Source organism: Pyxicephalus adspersus, chromosome 2 (genome assembly GCF_032062135.1).
Source record: "Pyxicephalus adspersus chromosome 2, UCB_Pads_2.0, whole genome shotgun sequence".
Classification (NCBI taxonomy): domain Eukaryota; kingdom Metazoa; phylum Chordata; class Amphibia; order Anura; family Pyxicephalidae; genus Pyxicephalus; species Pyxicephalus adspersus.
Genome location: NC_092859.1, coordinates 75,839,466 through 75,864,336, shown reverse-complemented (window position 1 = coordinate 75,864,336; position 24,871 = coordinate 75,839,466). Strand labels below are relative to the sequence as shown.

General features: G+C 37.5%; 1 protein-coding gene across 4 annotated transcripts; it reads right to left on the bottom strand.

Moving 5' to 3' along the window:
• Window positions 1–446: 446 nt before the first annotated feature.
• Window positions 447–22,630, bottom strand: KIF20A (kinesin family member 20A). Of its 4 annotated transcripts, XM_072401058.1 has the most exons (24): window positions 22,172–22,630; window positions 20,796–20,959; window positions 18,464–18,547; window positions 17,209–17,277; window positions 16,303–16,480; window positions 9,029–9,214; window positions 8,425–8,514; window positions 8,228–8,347; window positions 7,898–8,036; window positions 7,629–7,810; window positions 7,281–7,419; window positions 6,996–7,199; window positions 6,291–6,402; window positions 5,277–5,345; window positions 4,710–4,853; window positions 4,454–4,619; window positions 4,203–4,358; window positions 3,959–4,098; window positions 3,772–3,874; window positions 3,456–3,663; window positions 3,062–3,153; window positions 2,187–2,246; window positions 1,475–1,612; window positions 447–925 (listed from the first exon to the last, which is right to left on the bottom strand). In XM_072401058.1, the coding sequence occupies exons 1-24, from the start codon at window positions 22,367–22,369 to the stop codon at window positions 614–616; spliced, it is 3,453 nt and encodes a 1,150-aa protein (XP_072257159.1). In that variant the 5' UTR covers window positions 22,370–22,630; the 3' UTR covers window positions 447–613. The 4 variants fall into 4 exon arrangements, with proteins under 4 accessions (XP_072257159.1, XP_072257160.1, XP_072257161.1 ...); XM_072401059.1 differs by lacking the exon at window positions 2,187–2,246; XM_072401060.1 differs by lacking the exon at window positions 18,464–18,547.
• Window positions 22,631–24,871: the final 2,241 nt, after the last annotated feature.

Sequence of the window (24,871 nt, the reverse complement as noted above, 5' to 3'; positions counted from 1 at the left end):
GCCACAGCATTGTTAGCTCTGAGATGACCGCTATCACAGCAATCCAGAATCTTGATTGAAGACAAAAGAAGCACAAACTGGAAAGTGCTCTGTGCTGTGGAAAATTGTCCATTCTTTTAGGGACTAGCAAAGGGAAATAAAACAAAATAAAAAACAGGCATGTTGACAGTAGAACAGTGTTGTCCTAGGCTGTCCGCTTCTAGTCCATTACCTGCTGTGCCATTTATTTCAGCTTCCTAGCCATGCCTTGAAGGCAACTAATTTGTAAATCCTGTACATGTGCAGTTACATGTATTCTGAACAGCATATGCAACATGCAGGTTATATAAAAGAAAATTGCTGGGGGTTAGTTTTTCAGCATAGGAAACTTTGCTTGTCTCTACCAAAAATGCACTACTTCCAAGCACGTATATTTGCTACCGTTTATAGATTGGTTATGCAGGTTATGAGAACAAAAGCCACTATTTACATAGAAGTCCTTTGGCAGGATATAAAATAATAAAGCATATATCATAACTAGATATTTGTAGGCACTATACAAGTACTGCAACCATTAGCCTTAGCAGCAACAGTTTGCTACTATGAGTCCACTTTTTTGTGAAGCAGCTTATACTCAATATTTGGTACCAAACGCAACAGTCTTCAATACAGGGGAACGGCGCGCTCTCAGGACACGGCTGTAGGGGCTGTTCTCCAGAAGAGCTTTCTGACCAGGAGTTCTGGACAGGAGGTTTCGCAGGAAAGGTCTTTTCTCAGTGGGTTGATTTGGCTGCACATTTTCGTTGTTACACATGCGCTTGAAGCCAGAAGGTGTCCCCTGTAATCGTTGCACAGTGTGGTACTGCTCTGCAATGCAAGCTGTCTTTTTTCTTAGATCCATCTTAACCAGGGCCATATTATTTTGTAGTTCTGCTAAAGTCTTTTCCTGGGGTAAAATAAATAAATAAATAAATAAATAAATAAATATTTGAATATCAATATCCTACCTGGTGAACTGCAAATAATATAGGAAGGAAATATCCATCCTAACAACCATAGGGAACATCCCTAATAGCTGCCATAGATAAAAATGGTTTTCTGGTTAACTGATAATTCTAAAATTCATTATCTGATAAAAAAGACTAACTTTTTGGGGTTCCATTTATAAACTAGGAAACTGGAAATTACCTCAAACATTCCATTGTGGGAATCAATTACCGCCATAAAACACATGGTCTGGATGATTTCCGGAGAGAATGTTTTATTCCCTGTTTTATACAGCCCTTAAAGTTATTCTGGAAATGGTCTTTGGAAAAAGGAATATTTTCTCACTTTATACTGCCATCACACACATACTAAATAAAGTTTTCCAGTCAATACAAATGCATATTTTAAGTTGGGAATATATTTTGTTGCCATGGAAAGCACTGAATGAGACCGTAACGTTTGGTGAATGCATTATTAGTATCAAACAAACACAGTAAAGTGAACCAACCTGTTTACCCAAGATTTCATCACATGTACCCAGAGCTTGTCTAAGTTTTTCTGCACCAGTAGTGTGGCAACATGCTCTATCCATCTGCTGCAGAGATTCTCCAAACTTCTGCATCTCTGTGCGCAATAATCTGACATTCTGTAGAAAAACAACAATGACAATGTACATCACTTTAAACACTCACTGAGAGCCACCACCCTCAAATATACCCCACGATTAAAAGAAAAAGGAAAGAAGCAGGAATCTGTGCAAAAAGCGGGGCTGCTAAATTGAATTCTGGGGAGCATGTGGCCCAAATAAACAGTCTGTCATGTTTTATTCTTATTAGTCAGAGCCCCTGTATTCTGATGTAGTCCGTATGCCAAATTTATTTGAAAAATAAAGAGGGGGGGGGGGGGGGGGTTCCCATAGCAACCTGCTGATCTCTATAATTATCCACATTTGATTAGTCCAGTGACAGCATTAGGCGCCATTAAACCAACATACATTGTAAAAGGAATATATGGTAAGAATGTAAGCGAGGATCAACATCTGCAATCTAGCAAAGAATATTCTGTATGATCATTACCCAGAAGACAAGAGGCCTGCAAACACTACAAATTCAATGCAAGTAAAGAAAGGACAGCTAAAAGACTGCAAAGCAATAGGATCACAGCTGCTCCCCAGAACCTTATGGCGATGGAAGTGTGAAAACATATAATAAGATGGTTACCCAAAGAGCTCTTGTGTGCCGAAAATCTGTGCACGTGTGATGAGAGCCCGTTAAATATTGCTGGAAGAGCAAAATAAAAGGAAACATTTACAGCACAGAAAAAGACCACTTGACACTCAACACACTGCCAACCACCTTCTGTGGTCAGCACATTGATACACAAGGACCATTCAACCAAAATGATTTTCTGCACAGGCATGTCTGAACAACTTGCAAGCGTGCGGAGTTTCTGCAAAGCCAACATAGCATACAAGTGCCACATGCAACACAGTATTGTATAAAAAGGAAAAATTGTAATTAAAACCCTTGTCTGTAATATGAAAGAAAAGATGCCAAGAGCCTTTGAATTAAATTAATTATTCCTCAAACATGCAGCCATTACGCAAATTTCTATGCTTATCACAAGCAGTCATGTCACTTGGCTCGCATGTACACCTATGGAGACATTAGAAAGAGTATGTGACCCAACTACCAAGATATTATATAGGAATATATAGAAAAAGTCTCTAAACACACCAACTAGTTTGTGTGTGTTAATACAGAGGGTCTGCTTTCAACATTCAGATCAATTTTGCACCATAAAAACTCTGTGACCTTACAGTTGCAAGGCAAAAGACCATAATTATACAAACATCCTATTATCAACTGATTAAATCTTTGCAACCCAAAAAGGTTCATTTTAAGTCCAGCAATAATAGTATGTGTGTCTCAGAACACACCACTGATCTCATAAAACATCTAACACATCCACACCTTCTGTAGGAATTACACAGGTCTTTCAAACATCTGCTGCCTCATACAAATGGTTTATACAGAAAGATGCACAAAACAGGTACAGCATCTTCTCCCCTGACAAATACAAAATTTTGACTCACCTTTTGCCCTTCCTGAATCTTTCTATCTACATCGGCAGTGAATGTCTTTGCAGAAGAAGGAGGCTCGTGTATCACCTTAAGTCTTTCAATTTCTAGGTAAATTAATATTACAATTATAATTCAAATGTTCATTTCAGGAACAGAAAAAACAAAACAAAAACAAAATATACAAAGGCAAAAGGAGGATGAGGCAGGAAGGCAGGAAGCACCAATGGATCATGTTAAAAAACTGCTTCTGTAGTCAGAATGACACGGGATGGGAACTGGCATGATCACCAGATAATTGAGAGAGATCTTTTACCAGGTAGTTTATTAATAAAACGTCACGGCTTTCAATCACTAATTACAACAAACCCCACAAGTGATCATTTTTAGCTTTGGACGTAGCTCTCACCTTCATTCTTGGACTTCAGCTCTGCAGTCAGCTCCGCTATTTCCATTTTAAGTGTTGCCACTTCAGTTGTTGTGTCAGATACTGCCAGACGCTTCGATCTACGCAAAGGAGCGATGTCCTTTTTAGTTTTTGTAGTGTTTAATGCATCAGGAACATCTTTCGCTTCTTCCAGAGCAGCTTGTAGCTCCTCAATGTGCTCATCCCGTTCCTAGAATAAAGTTTGAGGCCATTAAATATATTAAATATTTTTGGCAAAAATAAATAAAAAAAAATGGAGTAAAAACGGATTCAATCTTCTATAGTACTGCAAATTTACCTTCAGCTCTCGCTTGTAATAGTTTGTGAGCGATTCTTTCAGGTTCTCTAGCCTTTCCTCATACATTTCTTCTAACAGCTCTCGTTCATCTTCCATTGTCTCACTTTAGAGAGAGAAAATAAAACCAACTTAGAACAAAGTTTATGTATATCAGTATGCAAAGTGTTGAATCAATATATAGACTTACCCGTACTGGGATTTTTGTTGCTGCATCATTTCCATCATTTCACTACAAACTTCCTTTCTTATCGTCATCTCCATGGCTAGTTTTTCTTGACGTTCTTTAACCACAAGCTGTTTCATATTCTCAATTACCTGTAGCAGTTCCTTGAAAAGGCAGAATATGCTGGTTTATTTTCAGCAATTCATATTTTAAGCACTTTATTTTCATTCACAAATCAATTTGAGTTAATTGCCTGTGTTCAACATACCTCTTTATTAAACATGGTGATATCTGTTTCAGAATCACTTTCCTCATCAGAGCCCTCTTCATCATCAGTATAGCTGCGATTGGCTAAAATACTGCTCTCTTTGATAAGAGACTGAATACTGGGCATGTTAATTTTTACCACAGGTGCTTGGACCAGCTGGGGGGGGAAAAAAAAAAAAAAAGTTGATTTCGGACAATTATCAATATTTGTAAAAATAGGACAAACTGGCACTACCCATCACTCCATACTACCTGGCTGGCAATTGCAGAGAATTTCATAGCATGTAGCGTCTCATCATAGGTGGAAGCACATTGATTGATGTTCACAATCATGCAGGATTTTCCTCGACCAGTAAAGTAGGCTTGGAAGACTCGAGTCAGCTTGCTATCCCTAAATGGAACCACATTCTGCCGAAGTCTTAGATGAGAAGAACAACATTGCAAAATTAAAACTTAATTTACACACCACAAGTGCAGAACCACCAAATTGTTAATAGGTGCCATTTACTTGTTTTGTTGATTTTGTCTCAAGGCATTGATGCAGCGGCCTAGAGTATGAAGGGACGTATTGATATTTGTGGCCTCTTTCATTCGATCTCCACTTCTCTGATCTTTGCATCGCTCAGATCCAGCCAAATCACAGAAAGACAGCCTAGGGGAAGTAAAAACACATTCAGAATGCCAGACTAATGAATAGAAAGATATAGTAAGCAAAGGAAGAGTTTCCTGGCGTTCCATTCAGATCTTTTTACATAAGAGAAACATAAGTTGATGGCGGTTTAAAAATATTTAAATATGTTTTTCAATACTTTAATGTCTGTTGTTTAAATACTGAATATTGGAAAAAATTGCCTGGGCTGCAATTAGTGATTGCTTCTCTACATGTAATCCTGACCTTGAACAGTCATGCTGCCAGTGAAGCAGATTCACACATGTGAATTTGTAAAAAAAACAAGAACAAAAAGACACACCACACAAGCACAAGGCCAAAAAGAGAAGCTCAAATATGTACCTGTAGAATACAAAACAGTCTTCGTTTAAACTGTCCAGTTTTTGGACTTGTACTCATACTTACTCACTAATCTTTGGGGTCATATCGTGCTTTCCCTGCATGTGAAGGATTCGGATGCAAAAGATACTATGACTGCAAGACAAAGAAAAAACATGTAAGCTAAAATAATTGGTATGCTTTCTTAATATGAATACTTACAGTATACCCCTTAAAGTTCCTTTGTTTTCCCTACGCAATCCACCATTTATATCAACTAGGTACTGTAAAGTGAATGTCTGTCAAAAAGCAAATGCTGCATTGCCTATTCTGTAAGGCTTTATTTAGGCTTGCTTTGAAACAGCAGTACCTGTACCACAGTGGTCTGGCACCTTGCCAGCCACCTGCACCACTACAAGGGTTCTTAAAGAATCAGTTCATGCACACTTGGTGGCAAGCATTTTTTTAAAACACTCACTGCTGCCTTCATTTGAGGTGCTACATTGTAAAGGAAGTAGAGGTAGCCAGACCACAACTTCATCAACAGACTAAGCATAGCTTAAATATGTAAAATACTGCAGTCTCACAATATATATTATAAATGCCTACTCTTCCTGTCTACTCTGTTTCTGCAATAAACCCCAGGGATGGGTGAAGTACCCAAGAGCACAGTAGGCCGGACCCACGCTAACGGTTCTGCCCACAACCAGGGAACGCCCCCTGAAGTGAAATCCCCCCCCCCCTCTGTATGCACTGCAGAGGAGAGGGATTTACATTCAGGGAGCTTTCCCTAGTTACCGCAGCGGCAGAATATCAACGCCGAACGCGGTAAAAAGGGAAGCAGCTGCAAGGGGGAGGTACTGGAGCTCCAGTAGTTCCTAAGGCCCCCTGGCCGATCTGCCAGCAACCCGCGGCTCCACATGTTTTTCTCCACGAATGGCATATAGAGTGTCAGAATGTGTCACATTGTAATAGACAAACAAAACACAACACTTTCACTAGTACTCACTAAGCCATTTGCTTGACATTGCTAAAAGGCTAGTATATATAGGCTAATGTTTTTATTATTTACTAAAAACTTTTCTGGATGTTGCATCTCACCTTCTGCTGGAATTTTGATTTAGATGGGTGCTGGCAAAACTCTGATTTTTCCTTCCAACTCTCAGCACTTTCCAAGCTTCATCAGCACTATGAACATTAATCCAATTAAGGTCTGTGAGAAACAATTATTAAATGAAAACTATGGTGAATTTTCAATTCTGTTATGATTATGGCAATCAAGTAATACTGTACAAATACTCCTACTAGTAATCCTCTATAAATTAGAGAGTAAAGCCTGTGTACAGAACCAACATGACTACAAAATAAGCTATACAATTTTTAGTTAAAAACAACCATTACAGAGAAAAAATTACTTTGTAGCACTACAAATAAAACAATCTACATATGTAATGACAAATTACCACCAATACATTAGCCCAGAGTCAGTTGAATAAACTTTAAATTCTTAGATGCCTATGTGGATTCAGTACTGAAAGCAGTTTTCCTTATCTGCACTCCTGTTTTTCACCTACCTAAAATAATCATTTAAAGATTTACAAGATGTTCTTGTTCCTTATAACAAGCTTTTGGGAATGCAGAGTAGTGTAAAACTTACAAAATGAAACTATAGCCAGAGTAGGAGCTTCTTTTGACAAGCTTTTCACCAGTTCCAGTCATTTGGCTGAAAAGAACAAGACACCATCCTTGCCCTGGACACCATGGCAGAGGCGTAAGGGCAAAAAAATAACTTGAAAAAAAACGAACCTTTCACATAAGGATTGCCATTTCTGTCTTCACACAGCCTCAATGTCGTTCTTTTGCGGTTCGGGCCAGAGGACATAGGCTCCAACAAGTCATACACAAACTCATTATAAATTTCAAAGTAAGCAACCCAAATAGAAAGTTGAATATCAGAAGGTTCCTGAAGTGAAATAGCATCTTGTTGCTCACCCCAGCGTGAGCATGTTTCTAGAGAGCAAGAAAACACCAGTTAGTTGAAAATTAAACTTCATATAGCAACATCCTTTATACAACTCAACTTTAAATTACCTTCTAGCTGAATGCTGGTCTGATTGGCATGACTTGTTGAGGAGAGTCCGCCAATACCACTGTCAAAGCTTATACTTGTGCCGCCCCGAAGTTGGGACTCATCGCCACCACTCCTTTTCATGGGAGTCATAAGTTCTTCCTACAGCAAGCAGTCCAAAATGAACTTTAATCAGTTTTAGCAAAAACAAACATTTTACTCATGTTGAACATTTGAACATGTTGAACATTATAAAAAAAAAAAAAAAAGCCAAGGTCATGGAGGTAGAACCATTTTGGTATACTAGTTATAGCTAAACGTCAGTTAAGCAATAAAGTAGTAAAGCATTTTCTCAGTACAAGTACACTTACCTCTCTTAAATTGACAAGTAAGGAGACCTTCTTTAACTCCTCCTGTCGCACTTGCTTGCTGTCCAACCAAATAACTTCATTGGAAAGAGGTTTGAGGTCAGAGCTTTTGTAAAGGCGGTCCTGAGCACTGTTAAAAATGAGGGCAATGGAGCGAGGTAGAATGCCACCATCTTTGTTTGTTCCTGAGCAGGAAACAGAAGCACAAATGATCATAACATGCATATACAGCAATGCTAAAAAATCCATTTTTCTTTTTAAAGAAAATATACCTTGTATTGTATATGTTTTGCCAGAGTTGGTGACTCCATATGTATAAACTAGCCAGTTTTGTCCATTAAGAGCATCCTTTACCACTCTTCTCATGGTCCCGTCAAAGAACTGTTTCTGATCGACTTCAGGTCCAAAAATCTGTATTAAAAAAAAAAAATGTTTTGTGTAATATACATAGAACAAATACAAAAGTACAATACATAGCAGCAGAAATTTTGAGGGCAGTGTGAATTTTTACTTTGTTAGCATGCCTTCAATATATTGTTTGGATCGTTTAAAATAATTACACATGGACATAAGCAGTATTTATCTAGCCGTTAACTATTTACCTGAGAGAAGGTGAACTTGTGAACACTCTGTCCCATTCCACGTTCAGTGTTCTTCATTGTAAAAGAATCTTTTGGGGCTCTCAAGATAAGAGTTTCCTGATTTTCTACTACCACACAACCCTGCAAAGTCACATATGAAGTCAAGGTACAAATAATGAAAAGTACAAATCTCATAAATATGATGAGTTTTTTCTTACCTGGTCCTCTTTCTTATCCAACTCCTCATCTACAAAAGGTCTGATCCGAACATATACCATTACTTTGTCAGGCCCTTCATCAAGCATGGACTAAAAAAAGAAATATTAAGAATAACATTTTAAAGGAGGTCACCCACCACTAAACTACAAGCATAACACCAACATTAGTGCTGGGCTTGTATATTAGGACAGAAGCAGATAACACTATTTAACTAAGAACATAATGAAAATTTTCAATGGTATAATAAACATTTCGAAATGTTTCTATCTTAAAACAATTGCAGACCACCTTCTGGTGTGCAAGCGTTATCTTGTCATGCCAGTGCATACACTTTCAGCTTTCAGGTACTGCTTCCTCTGACTGCTAGTCCCAGGAAATTTAGGGAAGTCACTACTGCATTGTCCATTGTCCTCCCTACGAGGGGCTGAGACACAAGGAAGCAAAAGCTCTGTGCCTCTATCATGAGGCCATAGACACAAATACACACTGCAGAACAAAGCAAACTAATAGAGCAAAATGGCAGGGAAACCACAAGCAATAGTCTGGAATAGTCCTTAGCGTGATTTTATAATGTTTAAAAGTAGGGCAAAGTTATCATCTTACCTGAGAAGGATGTCCTAGGCCTGGTGAGATGACAGAGAATTCATTAAGAAGATCTTTGCGAATCCCTGCTGCACAGTCAGCTGATGTAGATTCAAAAACTGGAGATTCCTCATCATCAGACAGAATTCCAAGGCCAGGGGAAATTACATTGTTTGCCATGTTGAGGAATGTTACAGTTTTTTTTTCCTTGGGGAAAAATAAATACAATGCAAGTTTATGTACATATATTTGCAAAGTATAGAGCATTAGTTAACCATTGTTAAAGCTGAACTTTAATCTGCATGCTAAAGGAATAACATTGCATGCCTAATTTTAATCTTCATGCTTTTCTATGGAATGCAGACTGATCATGACTGGTAGGAGAGGCAAGCAAAATAGAACTCTTGTTTTCGCCTGGCCATTTTTAGGGTTAGCACTAAAAACTGATAAAGGGGTTTTAGAGCATTACCCAGAAGTTTTGTTGAGCCGGGTGGGAAAAAGCTGTAGGTGGGCGAGAGCCCCTGAATTGTGACCCAACTCTTCAGTAACCACCCAAAAACAGCCAGGTGGTAACTGAAAAGTGCTAGGTGGTGCGCCCAGCAAAAAGGCCATTACACATTAATTATTCTGACTATTGTTCTTTTTTTGTGCTACATTTGCAGGTGGTTTTCAGGTTTGATATATCTGGTATTTACTCATTGGAGTCTTGTTTTAAATTTAACATAAATGTTTGCATATCTTTCTCTAATGTAAAGTCTGCAAAACAGTTGAGCAAGTAATGCATAACATAAACATTTACAACTGCCACCATTGTATTCCAGAGGTTCAATAAACACAACATAATATATTACACACACACACCACGGCTTTACTAAAATTTTGGTGGAATGTATACTTGCAGCTATTTGCCTAACTTCGACCTATAGATATTAACAGACAGAGAGAGAATGTAATGTCTAGAAGCAACAAAAGGCAGTAGGAATTATATCAGAAAGCTTTTTGCAAAGGATTATCACTTCACTTAGCTGGCATCTTTGGTATCCGCACAATGCCTCCCCCCCCCAGTCTGATCTATGGGTCTAAGTGTCACCTAGAAGAATGTCATCAACATAAAGGAAACTTCTTTATTAGTGACCCAAAAAAAAAAAAAAAAACATTGCCCGTAACCAAATTCATACTTTTATCTTTACATAAAACTTTACACTGGTAGAGACTGGGGGGCTCTTCACTGAATCATAGGGGCCATTCCAACATCAAGCAAAGTCTTCCATGATTCACAGAAGTGGATAGTGCTTATAAATCAAGCAAATTACACTTTTTAAACCTTTTACCTAGTTTAACCACCACAATGATATGCAGAATAAACATTTGAGGAAGGTTTTATTTCATAAAAAATCCTTTCACTTTTCAGTACAGCTCAAATACTACATGCGTAATCCACATGTGTCTGGTTTGACAGCATCTGCACATGTCCACCACTATTATATAATATATATATATATATATATATATATATATATATATATATACACACACACACACACACACACCTCGCAGCATCACTGCCAGTCTAAGCTCAGAACCTAGATGTAGAGATTCCTTGACCTACATGACTGTATTAGGGGTGGCAATTTCTTAGAATCCCAGTAACAGTGCCTGGTTATATGTACTTTTCCCCATACCTGGGAGCCCTGATCTGCTAACAAAGGCTGGGTTGGGGAGCGCACCTGGGTGAGTTTACGTCATTTATAGAAAACTGCTTACACAACAAGTTCGGATATGCTTTGAATTGTGTTCGTACAAATGACAAGTCAGAAAGGAATGTTTGCAATGGTGGATGAACATTGAGCATTCTATTTATAAACCATTTCTAACACATCAATAGCAGATTACCCATCCTTCTGTGTGATGGATTATTTGTTTCCCCAATTTTGTAAGCTAAGAGCATTTTAAAAACAGAAGATGCCCCACTCTTTCTTGTGTTACCTACTAATCTGATCATTCCCCATGTAATGCAATGAACACAGGGTAAAATACAGCCTGTGTGACAACCATAACACACTGTACAGATACAAGGAAGGAATAAACATGAGGAGAGTAGTGCAACCAGGTGAAAATAAAAAGAAGACCAATGCAGCCACCACATCTAAGGACTGTTTAGCAGCAATAGATTACATATGTGGGGTCAGAATGCAGCACTCATTTACATGTGGAGACCCTGTTATAATAATAAATATATTTCTGTTAGAATGTAATTCAGTATTTCCCACACACAGAACACACCAGCACATATATATATGGAGGAATGGATTGCTGAGCATGCAAAACAAAGCACCCAGCAGCCAGGACACAATGATACAGTACACAGAATAAATCCCATGTACAGTAATAACACAATGCCTAGCTCCATTACACAAAACAATGTGATGATATATATAATATAATGGAATATATTCACACACATGTACTGAATACACGTCCGTTCTATAATAATACGTCACGGGAAATAGAGGCGACCTGCTGTAATAGGGGGTGTATGGAAGGGCTATGAGGCTGCACTCACCGAGTCCCCGCGCCGCTCTCCTCACCACACCGGGATTCTATCACCTTCACCCTCCGACTGTTACTAACTGCTGCTTTCAAATCAGGCACACAACTCCTCAGCCATTCACAATCAACCTTTTCCCCGACAGCCAATCGGAGAGCGAACAACTCCGAACTGGCCAATAACAATGAAGTAAGGAAGAGGTTGTCACGTGACGTTAGTTCCGGCAGTATATAGCTTGTTGTAATAGGAAGAGTGAATTGGCTTTGCGGTGATGTGAATGGAGGAGGATATCATTCACAGTCAGGGGCCACACATTCCCTGTACCAGTGGGGCTGCACCATTTAGAACTGGGTGTCTCAACCTCTGTAACCTGGGGAATCACTGCTATAATTACTATATCCATATCTCAAAGTACATTAATGGGTTGGTCAATATGAAGAATGCCTCTTACAATGCTGGCCAGTGGGAATAATGTCACCCAAACAGTTCATGACCTGAGAGTCCCAAACTGCTCATTCCTCAAGGAACCCTGGTCTAATTTGAGTAGTAGGAATTCCTAATAAATGTTGCAACAATATATTGGTCAAACATCATTTGCGAAATGCCCTACTAGATTTGAGTTAGGCTCAATATTTATATCTATTAGATATATTGACAGTGTATGGCTATCATTAGAAAAACAGGAGGAAGTGCAGAATCAGGCACCACCCAGCTTCCTTTTCCTGCAGGAATACAGAGAATGCAGGACAGGAAGAACTTCACTGCTTCAGGCTCTGTACACGTCAGATTATTCATGTCCGATTATTGCCTTGGGGCTGGTATCAGATGAGAATCTGGCACGTGTACAGCGGCCATCCGACGACGTTCATGGATCCGTCCTGGTGCAATGAAGGGGAGAGAGCACAGCAGGGTGCGCTCTCTACCCTCTCCATAGAGAAGAATGGCACTGCATGTGGAGCACTCCGCATTGTCCGGTCTTTTGTCAATGGAACGGATCGTGAAAGATCCTTTCCAATGACAAACATCTAATGTGTGTACGTAGTATCATCTGTGGCTGGATTGTATATGTGTATTTATGTATGTAATTCAGTGCTTTGGGTGTGTTTATATGTGTATGAAATGCAGTGTTGTGTATGTTTTGTGTGTGTAATGTACAGATAAAACAGAGTACATGGACATATCATCAGGCATAAAGGTAAGTATTGCATTTGCAGTACCCATTACAGATCAGCACAGATAGAAGTAGCCTGGGGATCATGTCAGACATCCCACAGTCCATTGTGTTGAGTGGAAGAAAATCCACAAACTCCAGCTGGTTTTAGGATTCCATTGCTCAGAATGTAATGAAGACAGCATCAACTCTGCTGCACAACACACTAATATGAGTTGCTGTGTGCCATCATGCTACATGTATGTATGTGCACTAATTTATCTTTAAACAGGTCCTAGTGTAAACTATAATACAAAATGTATAAAAAATATTATTATAAATGGTATTATGAAAACATACCAGTTTCTTATGTGTTTTCCCTGGCCTCACGTCCCCAACATTCACACGCCGGGGACCCAGATGCTGGCCAGGCATCACCAGGTTACATAGATGCTCGGCCAGCATCGCCAGGGGAAGAATATGCTGGGCATCGCTGGAGGATGCTGCAGGTACCAGGTAAGCATTTTAAACTCCCTGGCAATTACACTACGAGTATGGCTAACAGTTACCGCTTTTGGTATGGATAATTCAGCCCAAGCCACACTCAGGATTACCTCTAGGGAGGGAAATAGGAGCAGTCTCCGAATGAACCACTGGTTGCAGTAGACTACCCCTACAGTAGGGCTTTCTAATTGTATGCCAAACAAGACATGTGCAGAATGGTAGTAAGTGTTGGGCAGAACAATCTAAGATCAACCATTTTATCAGGTGGAGGGATCTGTTCTTCTGTGCATGTAAAGTCCTGACCATGTCACTACAAAGTGCAGAATGGGATATGGAGCCTACAAGATAAATCTCAAAGATTTTTCAGCTGTCAATCACTTCTGTAGGGACATTTTTTGTTCTACAAACCACCATTGTGGGAAATGTTTTCAACTTCCTCTGACCACAACAGTGGTCACAAAAGTTCCAACCCCCAAACAGTATGGCAGGCAATAAACTGGCCATCGATAAAATCAAATCAAATAATAATAATAGAGTGACATTCCAATCCAGCTGCTTTACACTCTTCAATAAATAGACACTCTTTTTTGTTACTTTATGACTACACTGCCTGCTGGAATCACTTCATACTTTTTGATTACACCAGTGTCATTTTATACCTGTCCCGTATCAATCTTTCCCTTACTTCCGTTTTCTCTCCAATCACCTCTCCATCTATGTAATGAAATTAGAGCTCCCATGGTATAGTAATGTACTAAAATATAAACTTTTGCAAAAAAACTGTCAGTTTACATCAGAAAGTTAGAAAGACACAAAGAAGAACAGTGATCTACTGAGTTATATCAGAGGGCCTGTAGTGTTAAAATCAGAAGGACCCCAATTTTATTCTTGCCCAAGGAGCCCTCATCACAACTTAATATTCAGATATATTAGTCAGACATTGGCTACATAATGTAGTAACATTTTTCATAACCAGATGGGTTTAACCATAACCATGTTTAACCATAACCGAAATAGGTTTACAATGAACTAATGTGTGAGAACATTGAATGCATTACTGACTATTTTTGGATAGTGTGTGCACTGGAGCCATAAAAACTATTCATGCTCCTACACCAACCATGTGCGCAGAATTGAAGGTTTATAGCACTATAACAAACATCATATAACTGTTTTAGGCTTGTTGCCATAATTACGGGATCTATTTTTCTAGTATGATAGATATATTTTTATGCCAGAAGAGGCACCATTAATATCTACCTGCTAGCACTTTACATGTCCGGTTTAGATCTGCTTTAAATTCCCTCCTTACATTTTCCCCCCACCACCTCACTGCAGCATTTTAAATGACCAAATATATACATCCAGCATTATTGACATAGCCTGCCCAGTGCTGGGACGTCGTTTACTCTGGCGGCCTGCCTTGAATTCCAGCACATCTGTCTGGAAATACCATGGGAAAGTATGACTATCATCACAATACTTTGTTACCTATGGAAAAGAAAACACTGCAGCCATTTAATTGAAAACAACATTAACTAAACTTCTTTTTATTTAACAATGTTTATATAAATAAACTTTTAAAATGAACTCTAAAACTCTAAAAATATTTTCACTCGGGATTCACTCAACTTTAATGCAAAATGTATGGATTTTTCAGATTGGATTCAACAAGTAACATATGTCAAGTAACAATTGTGTCAAATACATTTATGTAAAGCTCCATTTACAGCTATGTGCACATTTCTGTGCGTTGATGTAATCCAGAATATTAGCTTGAAATGAAACTATAAGGAACCTCGAAGCAGGAAAAAAACCACACCCATGCTGTTTTTGAGCAATACAGAACATTACATTTTGCTAAAGTGTAGGTATTATTTTAAACTGAACATGTGCATTGTGAATGACAAAATGACTGGCAATACACTAAGCTTTGTGAATATACACATACTGTGCTGAATATATGTTGTTTGTGAGAACAGACCCTAATACCAATACACACAAGCAGTTCGCCCATATTCACTCACTGTGGCACAATCTGCATTTTTAAAGCTGACTGTTTGCAGGAAATAGGTAGAAATTCAACAACATAAATCTGTGACCTGGCATAAGATTTACAATGCAGCAACTTTAGGTGGATGCAGGATTCCATGTAGATCAGTTAAGTTTAGGCTGTGGAATTTTATATAAATGAGTTCTGAGCAATATACAGTAGTCTCTAAATCCAATGTCAGTTGCTTGAATCAGACCTTTGGTACACCTGCATATTTAGAATCTGTAACATAAATGAAGGATCCACTGATTTAGTGAGATACACCAATACCGCAAATTGAAATATGACTTCTTGAAACAGTAGGTACAAATACCAAAAAGTAAGGTTTTACTCAGTGTTTAACGATAGTAGGTAGAACCATACAAAGTTCCTTGAGTCCCTATGGCTTACTGTGCATTCTATCAGTTCATACTATGGATACAGCATTCATTTAGAATCCTGACAATCACCACAATTCCGGTTTTGACCTGAATTATTTCTGTAATGCGATAAATTACAACACGTGGAATATGTATCATGGTGCATTACTACCTACTGTACTAGCACACTGGGGTATGATTCTAAAGGAATAGCAGCTTACAGCACTGATACAAAGCGTTGGCAGGTAAAGTGCAATGAAGTAATGTGTGCCTTTTTGCAAGCATTATTGCAATGGATAGGCAAGAAGTCAGCCTAAAAACATTTCTAAATATCACTTTCAACATCCCCCCAAAAAAGATATTGGTAAGAAGAGTATGCAACTTTTACTGTGGGCCTGTGTGTTCTACAGCTCAGAGACAGCCTTAGTTTTCAGAAACAGGACACAAGGGGCCTGATTTATTAAAGCTCTCTAAGACTGAAGAGGATAGACCATCATTTCCAGCATTCTTTCTAAATTACAAAGTCTGTTTGCTGTAAGAGGTGCATTTCTAACAGTTAATTCTTAGCTGTTTTTACAGTAATTTTTCCAACTTGCATACAGCTAATTTACTCCTTCTGACTCTTATCAGTGCAATGTGATGACACTCACTCGAAAAAATTTACAATTTTTTTTAGCATACCTGTAGCAGCTGCACTACATCTTTTTGCATCTCCAGTGTCTTTTGGTGTATTATATATTCTACATTATTGTACATGATGCAGTTTTGAAGCATTAGCAAGACATCTCTCTGGAATTCCACAGTTGTCCTAATGTTTTGTCGTGATAAACTCTTTTTAATTGTTTTGAGGTCCTTAGGCCTAGAATTGCAAACATTTGTCAAAATATACATATTTGAATGTTATATACTATTCATACAAGTGGTCTTATTAAAAAAGCAGTGAATCTGACCAAGTGCCAAATATTCACTGGTGGTAAATCAATCACTGCCTCTTGGACAAAACCTATGGATTTAGAAGGATCGCCACCAGTGAAGGTTTGGTGAACGTCTGATTAACTGCTTTATAAATAGTGTTTGCAACCTAGGGCGTAATAATAGAGAGAGTACAATTTTTACATACCTTTATCTGTCCCAAACAGTATATGTTTGTTTTGGAAACACTCAGTTCGTTTATCAGAACTGTACAAATAGTATTATAAATTACCTAATGGGTCAGATTCTTGAAGGAGATAACAGGCTACTAGTTGTTGGCAGTGACTTATCACACACATAGAATGTTTATGTTGTTGGAAAATTTTGGTGTGAAGGACATCCAGAAAATAGTATGCCACTTTTGTTTTCGCTCAACTTTTAGCATTAGGAACGGATTTGCCAGTTTTTCTGAGACATTTGATGGCATATTGCTCTATTTTATTTTATTTTTTTTTTTTTATTTCATTACGATGAAAGGTTACCTACACACAGCCATCTTCCTTCAGTAGAGGGTCTTTAATAAATATATTCATCTTCTGAAATGTATACATTTGTATATACTTTGATTGGCTTTCAGTTGATGTATATATTAAATAAAGTTGCAACTGAACTAACCGCTTTATTATCTCCTTGTATCCTGGAGCTTTTTTTTCTCTCACTGGAGCCATGAAGGGTCCTGCATAACTGCAATAAATTAAAAATGTGCTTGAAAGGTTAGACATTAGCAAGAAACTACTGAACAATTTTGACAAGTTAAAAACTGCCCATTTTCGTGGTATGGCTGCTATATTTCCACTCCTCTACACATATCTATGTGTCCACTGTTTTGTGTTGGCAGCTTTGGTTACCCAACTACAAAGGGGAAGTTGTAGGAAATCAGCGCTGAATTGTGTGTAGTAAATATGCTATACATATATAACCAGGTCTAATACCCATCATCTTAATATCCTGAAAAGCCATTCTAGATTTAGGAAAGCAATTTTTCTGCCTCTATTATTTAGAAATGATTCCAATTTGCTTATTATTTACTATACATTAGATAAATGCACATCCAATGGTACCTCAGAAAAGGAATAGGTAATAGAGTGAACATTTCCATTTCAGATACCCGCTGCCTATTGTAGAACCAGCTGATAATGATCCTGCCAATCCACTGTCAAGATAAACACTTATTTTGTGACGATCAACAGGTATAAGACCCAATAAAGTAGGGAAAAGCCCAGCCCTCAAAAATATGTTCCTCTTATAAACAACCTATGTCTAATCGTGTATGTTATTTGTGCAGTTTTATCTTGTTCACTCTTGGTCTAAGGTAGCCATTTAATTGTGTTGGAGCTGCCTGTCAAAAGTTCTTCATCAATAATATTATACAAGTATCTAGGGATTCAGGGTTTTTTCTTTCATTCTCTTTTTTAAGTGGTGTTAGTTGTAGTTGGATTAGAACCCCCATCAAGTTTTCCCTTACTTCCTATATAGTAAAACTGTTACCACTGGGACAGTAAGCAATAGAAAATTCTCCTTAACAGTGTCGCAGAGAGCAGTAGGAGGCAACAGATATTCCAATCCTTTTACACTATTTGTAAAACTATAAAAAGGTTTGACTGGAAACTTTAACAACTGTACGCATTGCAAGATTTCTCCCTACCCCCTGTTTCAGTAACAGCTGTCTGTACTGTACAACTGTTAAGTTAAGAAAGTGAAATTTGCTAAAGGAAGACATAGGCAGCAATAAAAGCATACATGACTAACAAAGTTTTTAACTCTATCCAAAACAAAAAGTACTTTGTCAGCAGTTCCACTTTAAGCATTTACATACGCTTAAAAATGTGAATGGACAGTACTATATATTTTGGGTATTCTCATGAAATACCTGTGAGTAGCTATCATTTTCCAGACACTTGTTAGTATCCTTTTAGTAAAGTTTTCACTGTATTCTTTAGTATTTAAAAGCAGTCTAAAAAGGAAATTAACATAGGATTACATGAAACAAACATTATGTACGAAACAGTTTAATTGGCATTACTATATAAAGAACTTTAAAGGAAATGTGTACTGAGAAAAATATATTGGCTATCAAGCTCATGTACATTTTAAGTCCCTGACCTGAGGCAAGTAAGTAAGATAAGAATAAACCTGATTTGCATATTTGCTTCAGGTCAGTGATAATAGGATATAACATTCATTTGCCAGGAAACAACATTTTTAGAGGGTAAAATCAGCAACAGCAGCCTACATATTCAGCTTATTATAGGTTTCCTTTCTCTATGTTCTTTTAAACATTCCCCATTACCATTTATTAAATCCAAGGTGAAGGAACAGAAATTGGGTATTTTAAATTTTGACTTGCAGCATTTTTACTTTCTATAAATACTTCTTTATTTACTTTCAATGTGTATTTAAACTCCCTGAACAATTTGACTACCCCAGAAAAAGGTAATTTCCTACCATAACCCTGTCAGTTTTAAGAAGTGTCTAATTACTTTATGTGTTGGCCCAGCTCCTCCATCTTTCTCATCTCTACATATCCTGTTATATAGCAGCTGGGGAAGGTTAAATACTACAGATAAGCGTTTTTCGAACTTTTTAACATGGGGAAGCCTTGAAATGATTTTCAGGTCTTTGGAGAACTTATGCTATAATTACTATATCTAAAAACGTTTAGTGCGCTAGTGTGGTGTTCAGTAGGAAGAATGACCTTAAATTCATGGCCATTGGGAAGAAAGTCATCCTTGCAGATAGCCAAAAAAAGATCATTTTTATCACCTAAACTGAGAGGCACAAATTGCTCTTTGCTCAAAGAAACTAGCAACCTTTGGTGGAACCCTAGTTGGGAAACAATTCTATAAACTGGATGCTGACTCCTGGGAGAGGTCTGCCAAAACTGTTGACATACCATTCAAGGTGGTGGTACCCAGCAGCAGCTTCAGGGCTTTCATATGTCTACACAACAGAGGCAGATTAATAACATGCATTCAAATTTGTTAATGCACAAATCTGTCATTAAAAAAATGCCGTGGCTGCCATTGCTGGTATCCTTCTAAAAATTCTTCCTAAATCACAAATCTGGTAGGTAAGTGAAAGTCACAGACATATCATAAATCCTTATCTCTATACTGATTTGAAAACAAAAACATACAGAAAGCAATTATTTATTATTCAATTATTTTCAGTAGTAGGGGAGCTTCTATACAGTTCTGAAAGGTGCACACATATCCTGTTCTGAGGGAAATATATTACTGTCAACAGTACATAAATATTTAGAAGTCAGCTATAAGCCTTAAGTAATAACACACTGTTTAATTCAACTGACTGTAACTCAATTATTTTTTCCAAATATAACCAGCAATAATTATTGATAGAAAGTACAGCATCGAAAGATAGAATATTGATCAGGCTGGAAAAATTCCAACCATTGTACAAGAATCTGATGGGTTTTTGAAACCTCTTGATTGAGATATGTTTGAACCAATTTTGGGGAATGCGCAAATACACCTACCTTCATTGATTGGGAGATTGATCAAGTGGCTGTTTTACATTTTGTTCGATTACAAAGAATCAATGCTATAGAATTGACTGAGCATCAACGGAGCCGTATGGTAATACTAATGATTTTCAATCAATGGTCAACATTTATACCAAACAAGTCTATTGGATTGAAATTCAATCCAATAAAATAGATTCATGGATGGATACCTTAATACACTGTCTCATAATGAGTATGACTTACATAATCTTATTTTAGTATTAAAAGAGCCTTTCCGAACTAGGATTCTATATGACTGCAGCTAGTAATAACTCTAGTGGCTAGCACTACAATATTCCAGATGCTCAGTCCTTGATCACATTACTATAACTAATCAACAGGAGTTTATAACCTAGATCCCCACAAGTTACCACGTCTTTTTAAAATGCTTTAACGCACTTTAAAAATTTGGCATCAGGCAGGTCCCAATTGCAGACCAATGAATCTTCTAGGGCTTGGGACAAGTAATGGCTATTATTCAATACTACCCTACGCTAATCTGCATATAGTGTAAAGAAGGTTTACAGCTTTGTTAGACTGAAGGGTTAAGTGAGGGGGGGGCATGGGGAAGAGTGAGTGCCTAGAGTACCATAAACACTAGAAAGGACCCTGGCTACTGCACAATAAATGTGTTACAGGTTAGATCACCTTGTGAAGTCAAAGGTTTAACTATACTCACAATTCAACAAGTGGAAGATTTCTGGGTAAAACACATTTTGTACTTTCATTTTCCAAAACAGGAGAACTGCGAATAATTTCTGAAACAAAGTCGCAAGGCTCTAAGCAATCTTCTTCCTTGATTTCCAGGTCAGTGCATTCACTTGCTTTATTATTAAACAGACCCTTTTAAGTGAGAAAAGCATTATGCAGATTGCAAGAACATAACACATTAAATGTGTAAATCAAAATAATAAGTTAACACAATATAATGATGTTGCCAAAGATACTAGTAGAGATGGGTTCTAATGCAAATTTGCAAGAACAATTTTAAACATTGCATCCATACTTTAAAAGAACAGGCTGATTATTTGTAAATCTTAAGAATGGATTGACAAAATTACAATGCAGCTCCTATATGTATGTATGTTTATTGTGTTGTTAGCTTTAGTAGATGGGAGTAGAACAATAAATTAGACAGCTTATTTGACACAGAGTTAACACTCTTCCCTACAAGTGGTGAAATTTAACTTCATTTAGTTTTTGTATTTCCCACATGTGGTTTCTTCTCACAATTCTGAAAAGCTTCAGAGATGTATTGAGTTTAATTTGTTTTCAGAAGCAGTAGGCCTTTGAGGAAAGTTTCTACAGTGTTTGGTTAAATTCTCATATTCATAATTCCCTAAATAAAACAGCTCTAAAAGTGTCAAGGTAGGCTATAAATTTGATACGTACCCATTGTTCTGTGCTTGAAATCTGTTTCAATACATCACATGATTAAATACCCTCCACGAGGATCAAGTCACCATAAAATTTACATAATACCTGTTTACCTACACTTGTGCTTTTGTTTTCAGGTTGTGAGCTACATCAAACCTTGCAGTAAATGTAACAGCAGCAGATTTCTCTAATAAATGAATGTGTAACCCACCAGACAAAATAAATAATGACTGCTGTGTTGTTTTTAATCCACAGAAGCAAGGTACCACATAGCTTCCTACCATAAACTGAAATCTCTATGAAATGTGCATTCAAAAATGTTTTTCATTATTTAAGTTTGTAGAAAGACTGGATCTACAACAATCATACCTATGAGGTCCTTGAGTATCTTACTTGAGTATTTAAGTATCTTACTATTTACTTGAGTATCTTATGTAAATTAAAAAGAAGCTATCAGAATAGATGACTTGTTTTTGAAGGCTCATTCTCCACTGTCATATTTAGCTGCGTTTCATCGTAATTTTCTGTTCCAGAAAATCCATGTGCATATTTGATATTTTGTTCCAGACATGTGGCTCAGCAAGTAAGGGAGAAGCAATAAAGATGGAGTATGTACCTTCAGAAACATCTTTTATTTCAGTATTGCCAAGTTCTAAAAAAAAAAAAAAAATATTTAACCTGTCCTTCTGCATTGGATATATCTTCTAAGCAAAGTAGACTCATTCCCAGCTCTATAAACTGTAGCTCCTCCAGACTTGTTTTTAGCTCACATATGGCAGAGACTGGGCCTCTGTTTAAGGTCTGTTGTTCGGACAACAGAGAAGACATCTGTGACAAAAAAGAAAACTCTTTTATAAACCTTAATTTGGAATACATTTTGATTACAACATATCCATAGCAGTCCCTAACTGTGCATTACTGAATTCACAGAAACAAAATGCAAGGTTTTCCACCAGTTAGCTCTTTACCTCTATCAAATTTAGTTATATTGACTCTAAATCGATGATTGAGCATGGTCAAACAAACTTTTAGGCCCCATGATAATTCGTAATATTACCAGGGTTTCTCAGATCACAAACACAGAGCTTGGAACAGTTTACATATTTGACTTAAAGATAAGAATTTTAGTGTAAGTTAACAAGTGACAAGTGACAAGTTTTTGTCCATTGAGTCTTATATCTGCTGTGGCAATTCGCAAAAAGGCCTCTAAAAAGTTGCATAATAAACAAAAAACAAAAAAGCGACAAGCTGGAATCACATACCTAGAAGATGCAAAAAGAAGAAAGAGGACCGGGTAGCAGTTTTGCCTTTTTGATGCTGGAAATGAAAAACAGGCACTGCCAGATTAATGAGAAAGCCTTGACAGAAGATGATTAAGGGATGAGCTTGATCCTTTAAACCATGAGGGCTGCCTGAGGCACTTGAAGGTGGAATGGGTGTATTGGGATCCAAAGCAAGAGAACCTATTTTTCTGCAGAAGGCAGTGGCTCTGGGATAGACCTTCACAGCTCAAACCACATCGAGACAATAGAGAGAGATCTCCTACGAGTGAACTACAGCTGGAATATGGGAGCAATGTCCAGCTTGAAATAAAAACCATAAACTACATCAGGTAAATAGGAAGATCTTGGCCTTAACACCATTTTGTCCACCTTATGTAAGACCATAAAAAATCCCTACAGGAAAGCAGGCAGTTCATTTTTTTCCTCACAGAAGTAATGGCAACAAAGAACTAAACAGGAAATCTTGTGGGTAAGAGTACAACAGGGAATATCTCTAAATTGGTGCCAAGTGTGCTTTCTGAAGATCAGAAAACAAAGGTTCAAATTTTAAGGAAGTCACAAAAAAATCAGGATTCACTGGAGAAATTTCCTGCACAGGCTTATTAAGGTGTGAAATGATTAAATCTACCTTGCATAATGCATGATCACTCCTCCAACATGCTTGACATTTGGTATGAGGAGTTTGGTTTCCACCAAAATATGTGCACTGTGGATTATGGCCAAATATCTCCACTTTGACCTTGTCTGTTCAAAGGTCATTGTTCCAAAAGTCTTTTGGTCTGTTTAAAAGCAACTCTGCAAAGTCTTTCTTCTGGCAACCTTTCCAATCATGCTCTTGTTTTTTCTTCTTTTATTAGCAATTTATTTCTCAGAGAAATGCCCAGTATAACCTTGTGGTGAATTTGCTGGAACATCCACACCTGGGAAGATTGGTGAAAGTCTTGAAAGTTTTCCACTTGGTAATAAATTTTCTAAATGAAGAACTTCTAATTGTTTTGGCCTCATAATCCTTCCCCGGCCTCTGGGCAGGAATCATTTATTCTCAAAAAAACATTGCTAATGTATTTTCCCCTTGGCATTATGTTAACACACACCTGAATGCTCCACACCAGAAAACTTTCATAACATCTGCTTCCATAAGAGGTGGTCACACTTGCTGATGATTATTCAAGTGCATTTGGTTAGCAGCAGAGGCTGCTACTTACCTTAATTCTTTTGGAAGTGGTATTTTTCCACACACCACTTGTGCATTTTGACTTTGTTGAATAAATATTGATAAAATGTAATGTCATAGGTTGTACATATGAAGGTTTATTTACCTAATTTTAAGACCTGCTTAGAACCAGCTGATTTTTTTTAAATTATGTTTATATCTTATTATGTGTGCACAACCTTGGAATTAAAAGAGGATGTACTTTTTTTTTTATTGCGACGACTTATTATTTATTCTATATATACTTGGCCATCAGTTACTTACTTACTATTATGTCAAATCTAAAACATTTATCGAGTAAATACATGGATCGATGTAGACATGACAATATTTTATGTACTCCACAGATACCAAATCAACTAAAGATCAGTAAAATATAACCTAAACCAAATCTCAAATTCAGTACAAGCTAAAAATAGTTAAAATCGCAATACAGTAAAAGCTAAAAATAGTTCAAATCAAAATGCAGTCAATACACAAATATGGTGCAAAAATTGTCCAATCATATGAATTCTTTGAATAAAAATGGTTCCACAGTAAGCCTAATCCAGCAAACTACCGTGCAATTACACCTCCTTGACCATTGTTTCTAGACGTGTTAGAAAAAGTAGAGCTTGCTCATGTCACTTACCCCTACATAAAGAAACAATGCCCCTGATTCAGCAATAAAATCCGCGCTCGCTGGAAGCGCGAAAGTACGCACGGCCATCGATCGCGGTTTGCCGCGGTCCGGACTCGAGCGTGCGCGTACACTCGCCTCGCTGCCAGCCGGATTCCTGCCTTCACAATAATAAGCAATAGGGAGCGCGAATCTGCCAATTAAGGCGATTAGATTTCAGCTGCGCGATTAAGGAGGATCTGTTAAGCTCAATGGTGAGATCA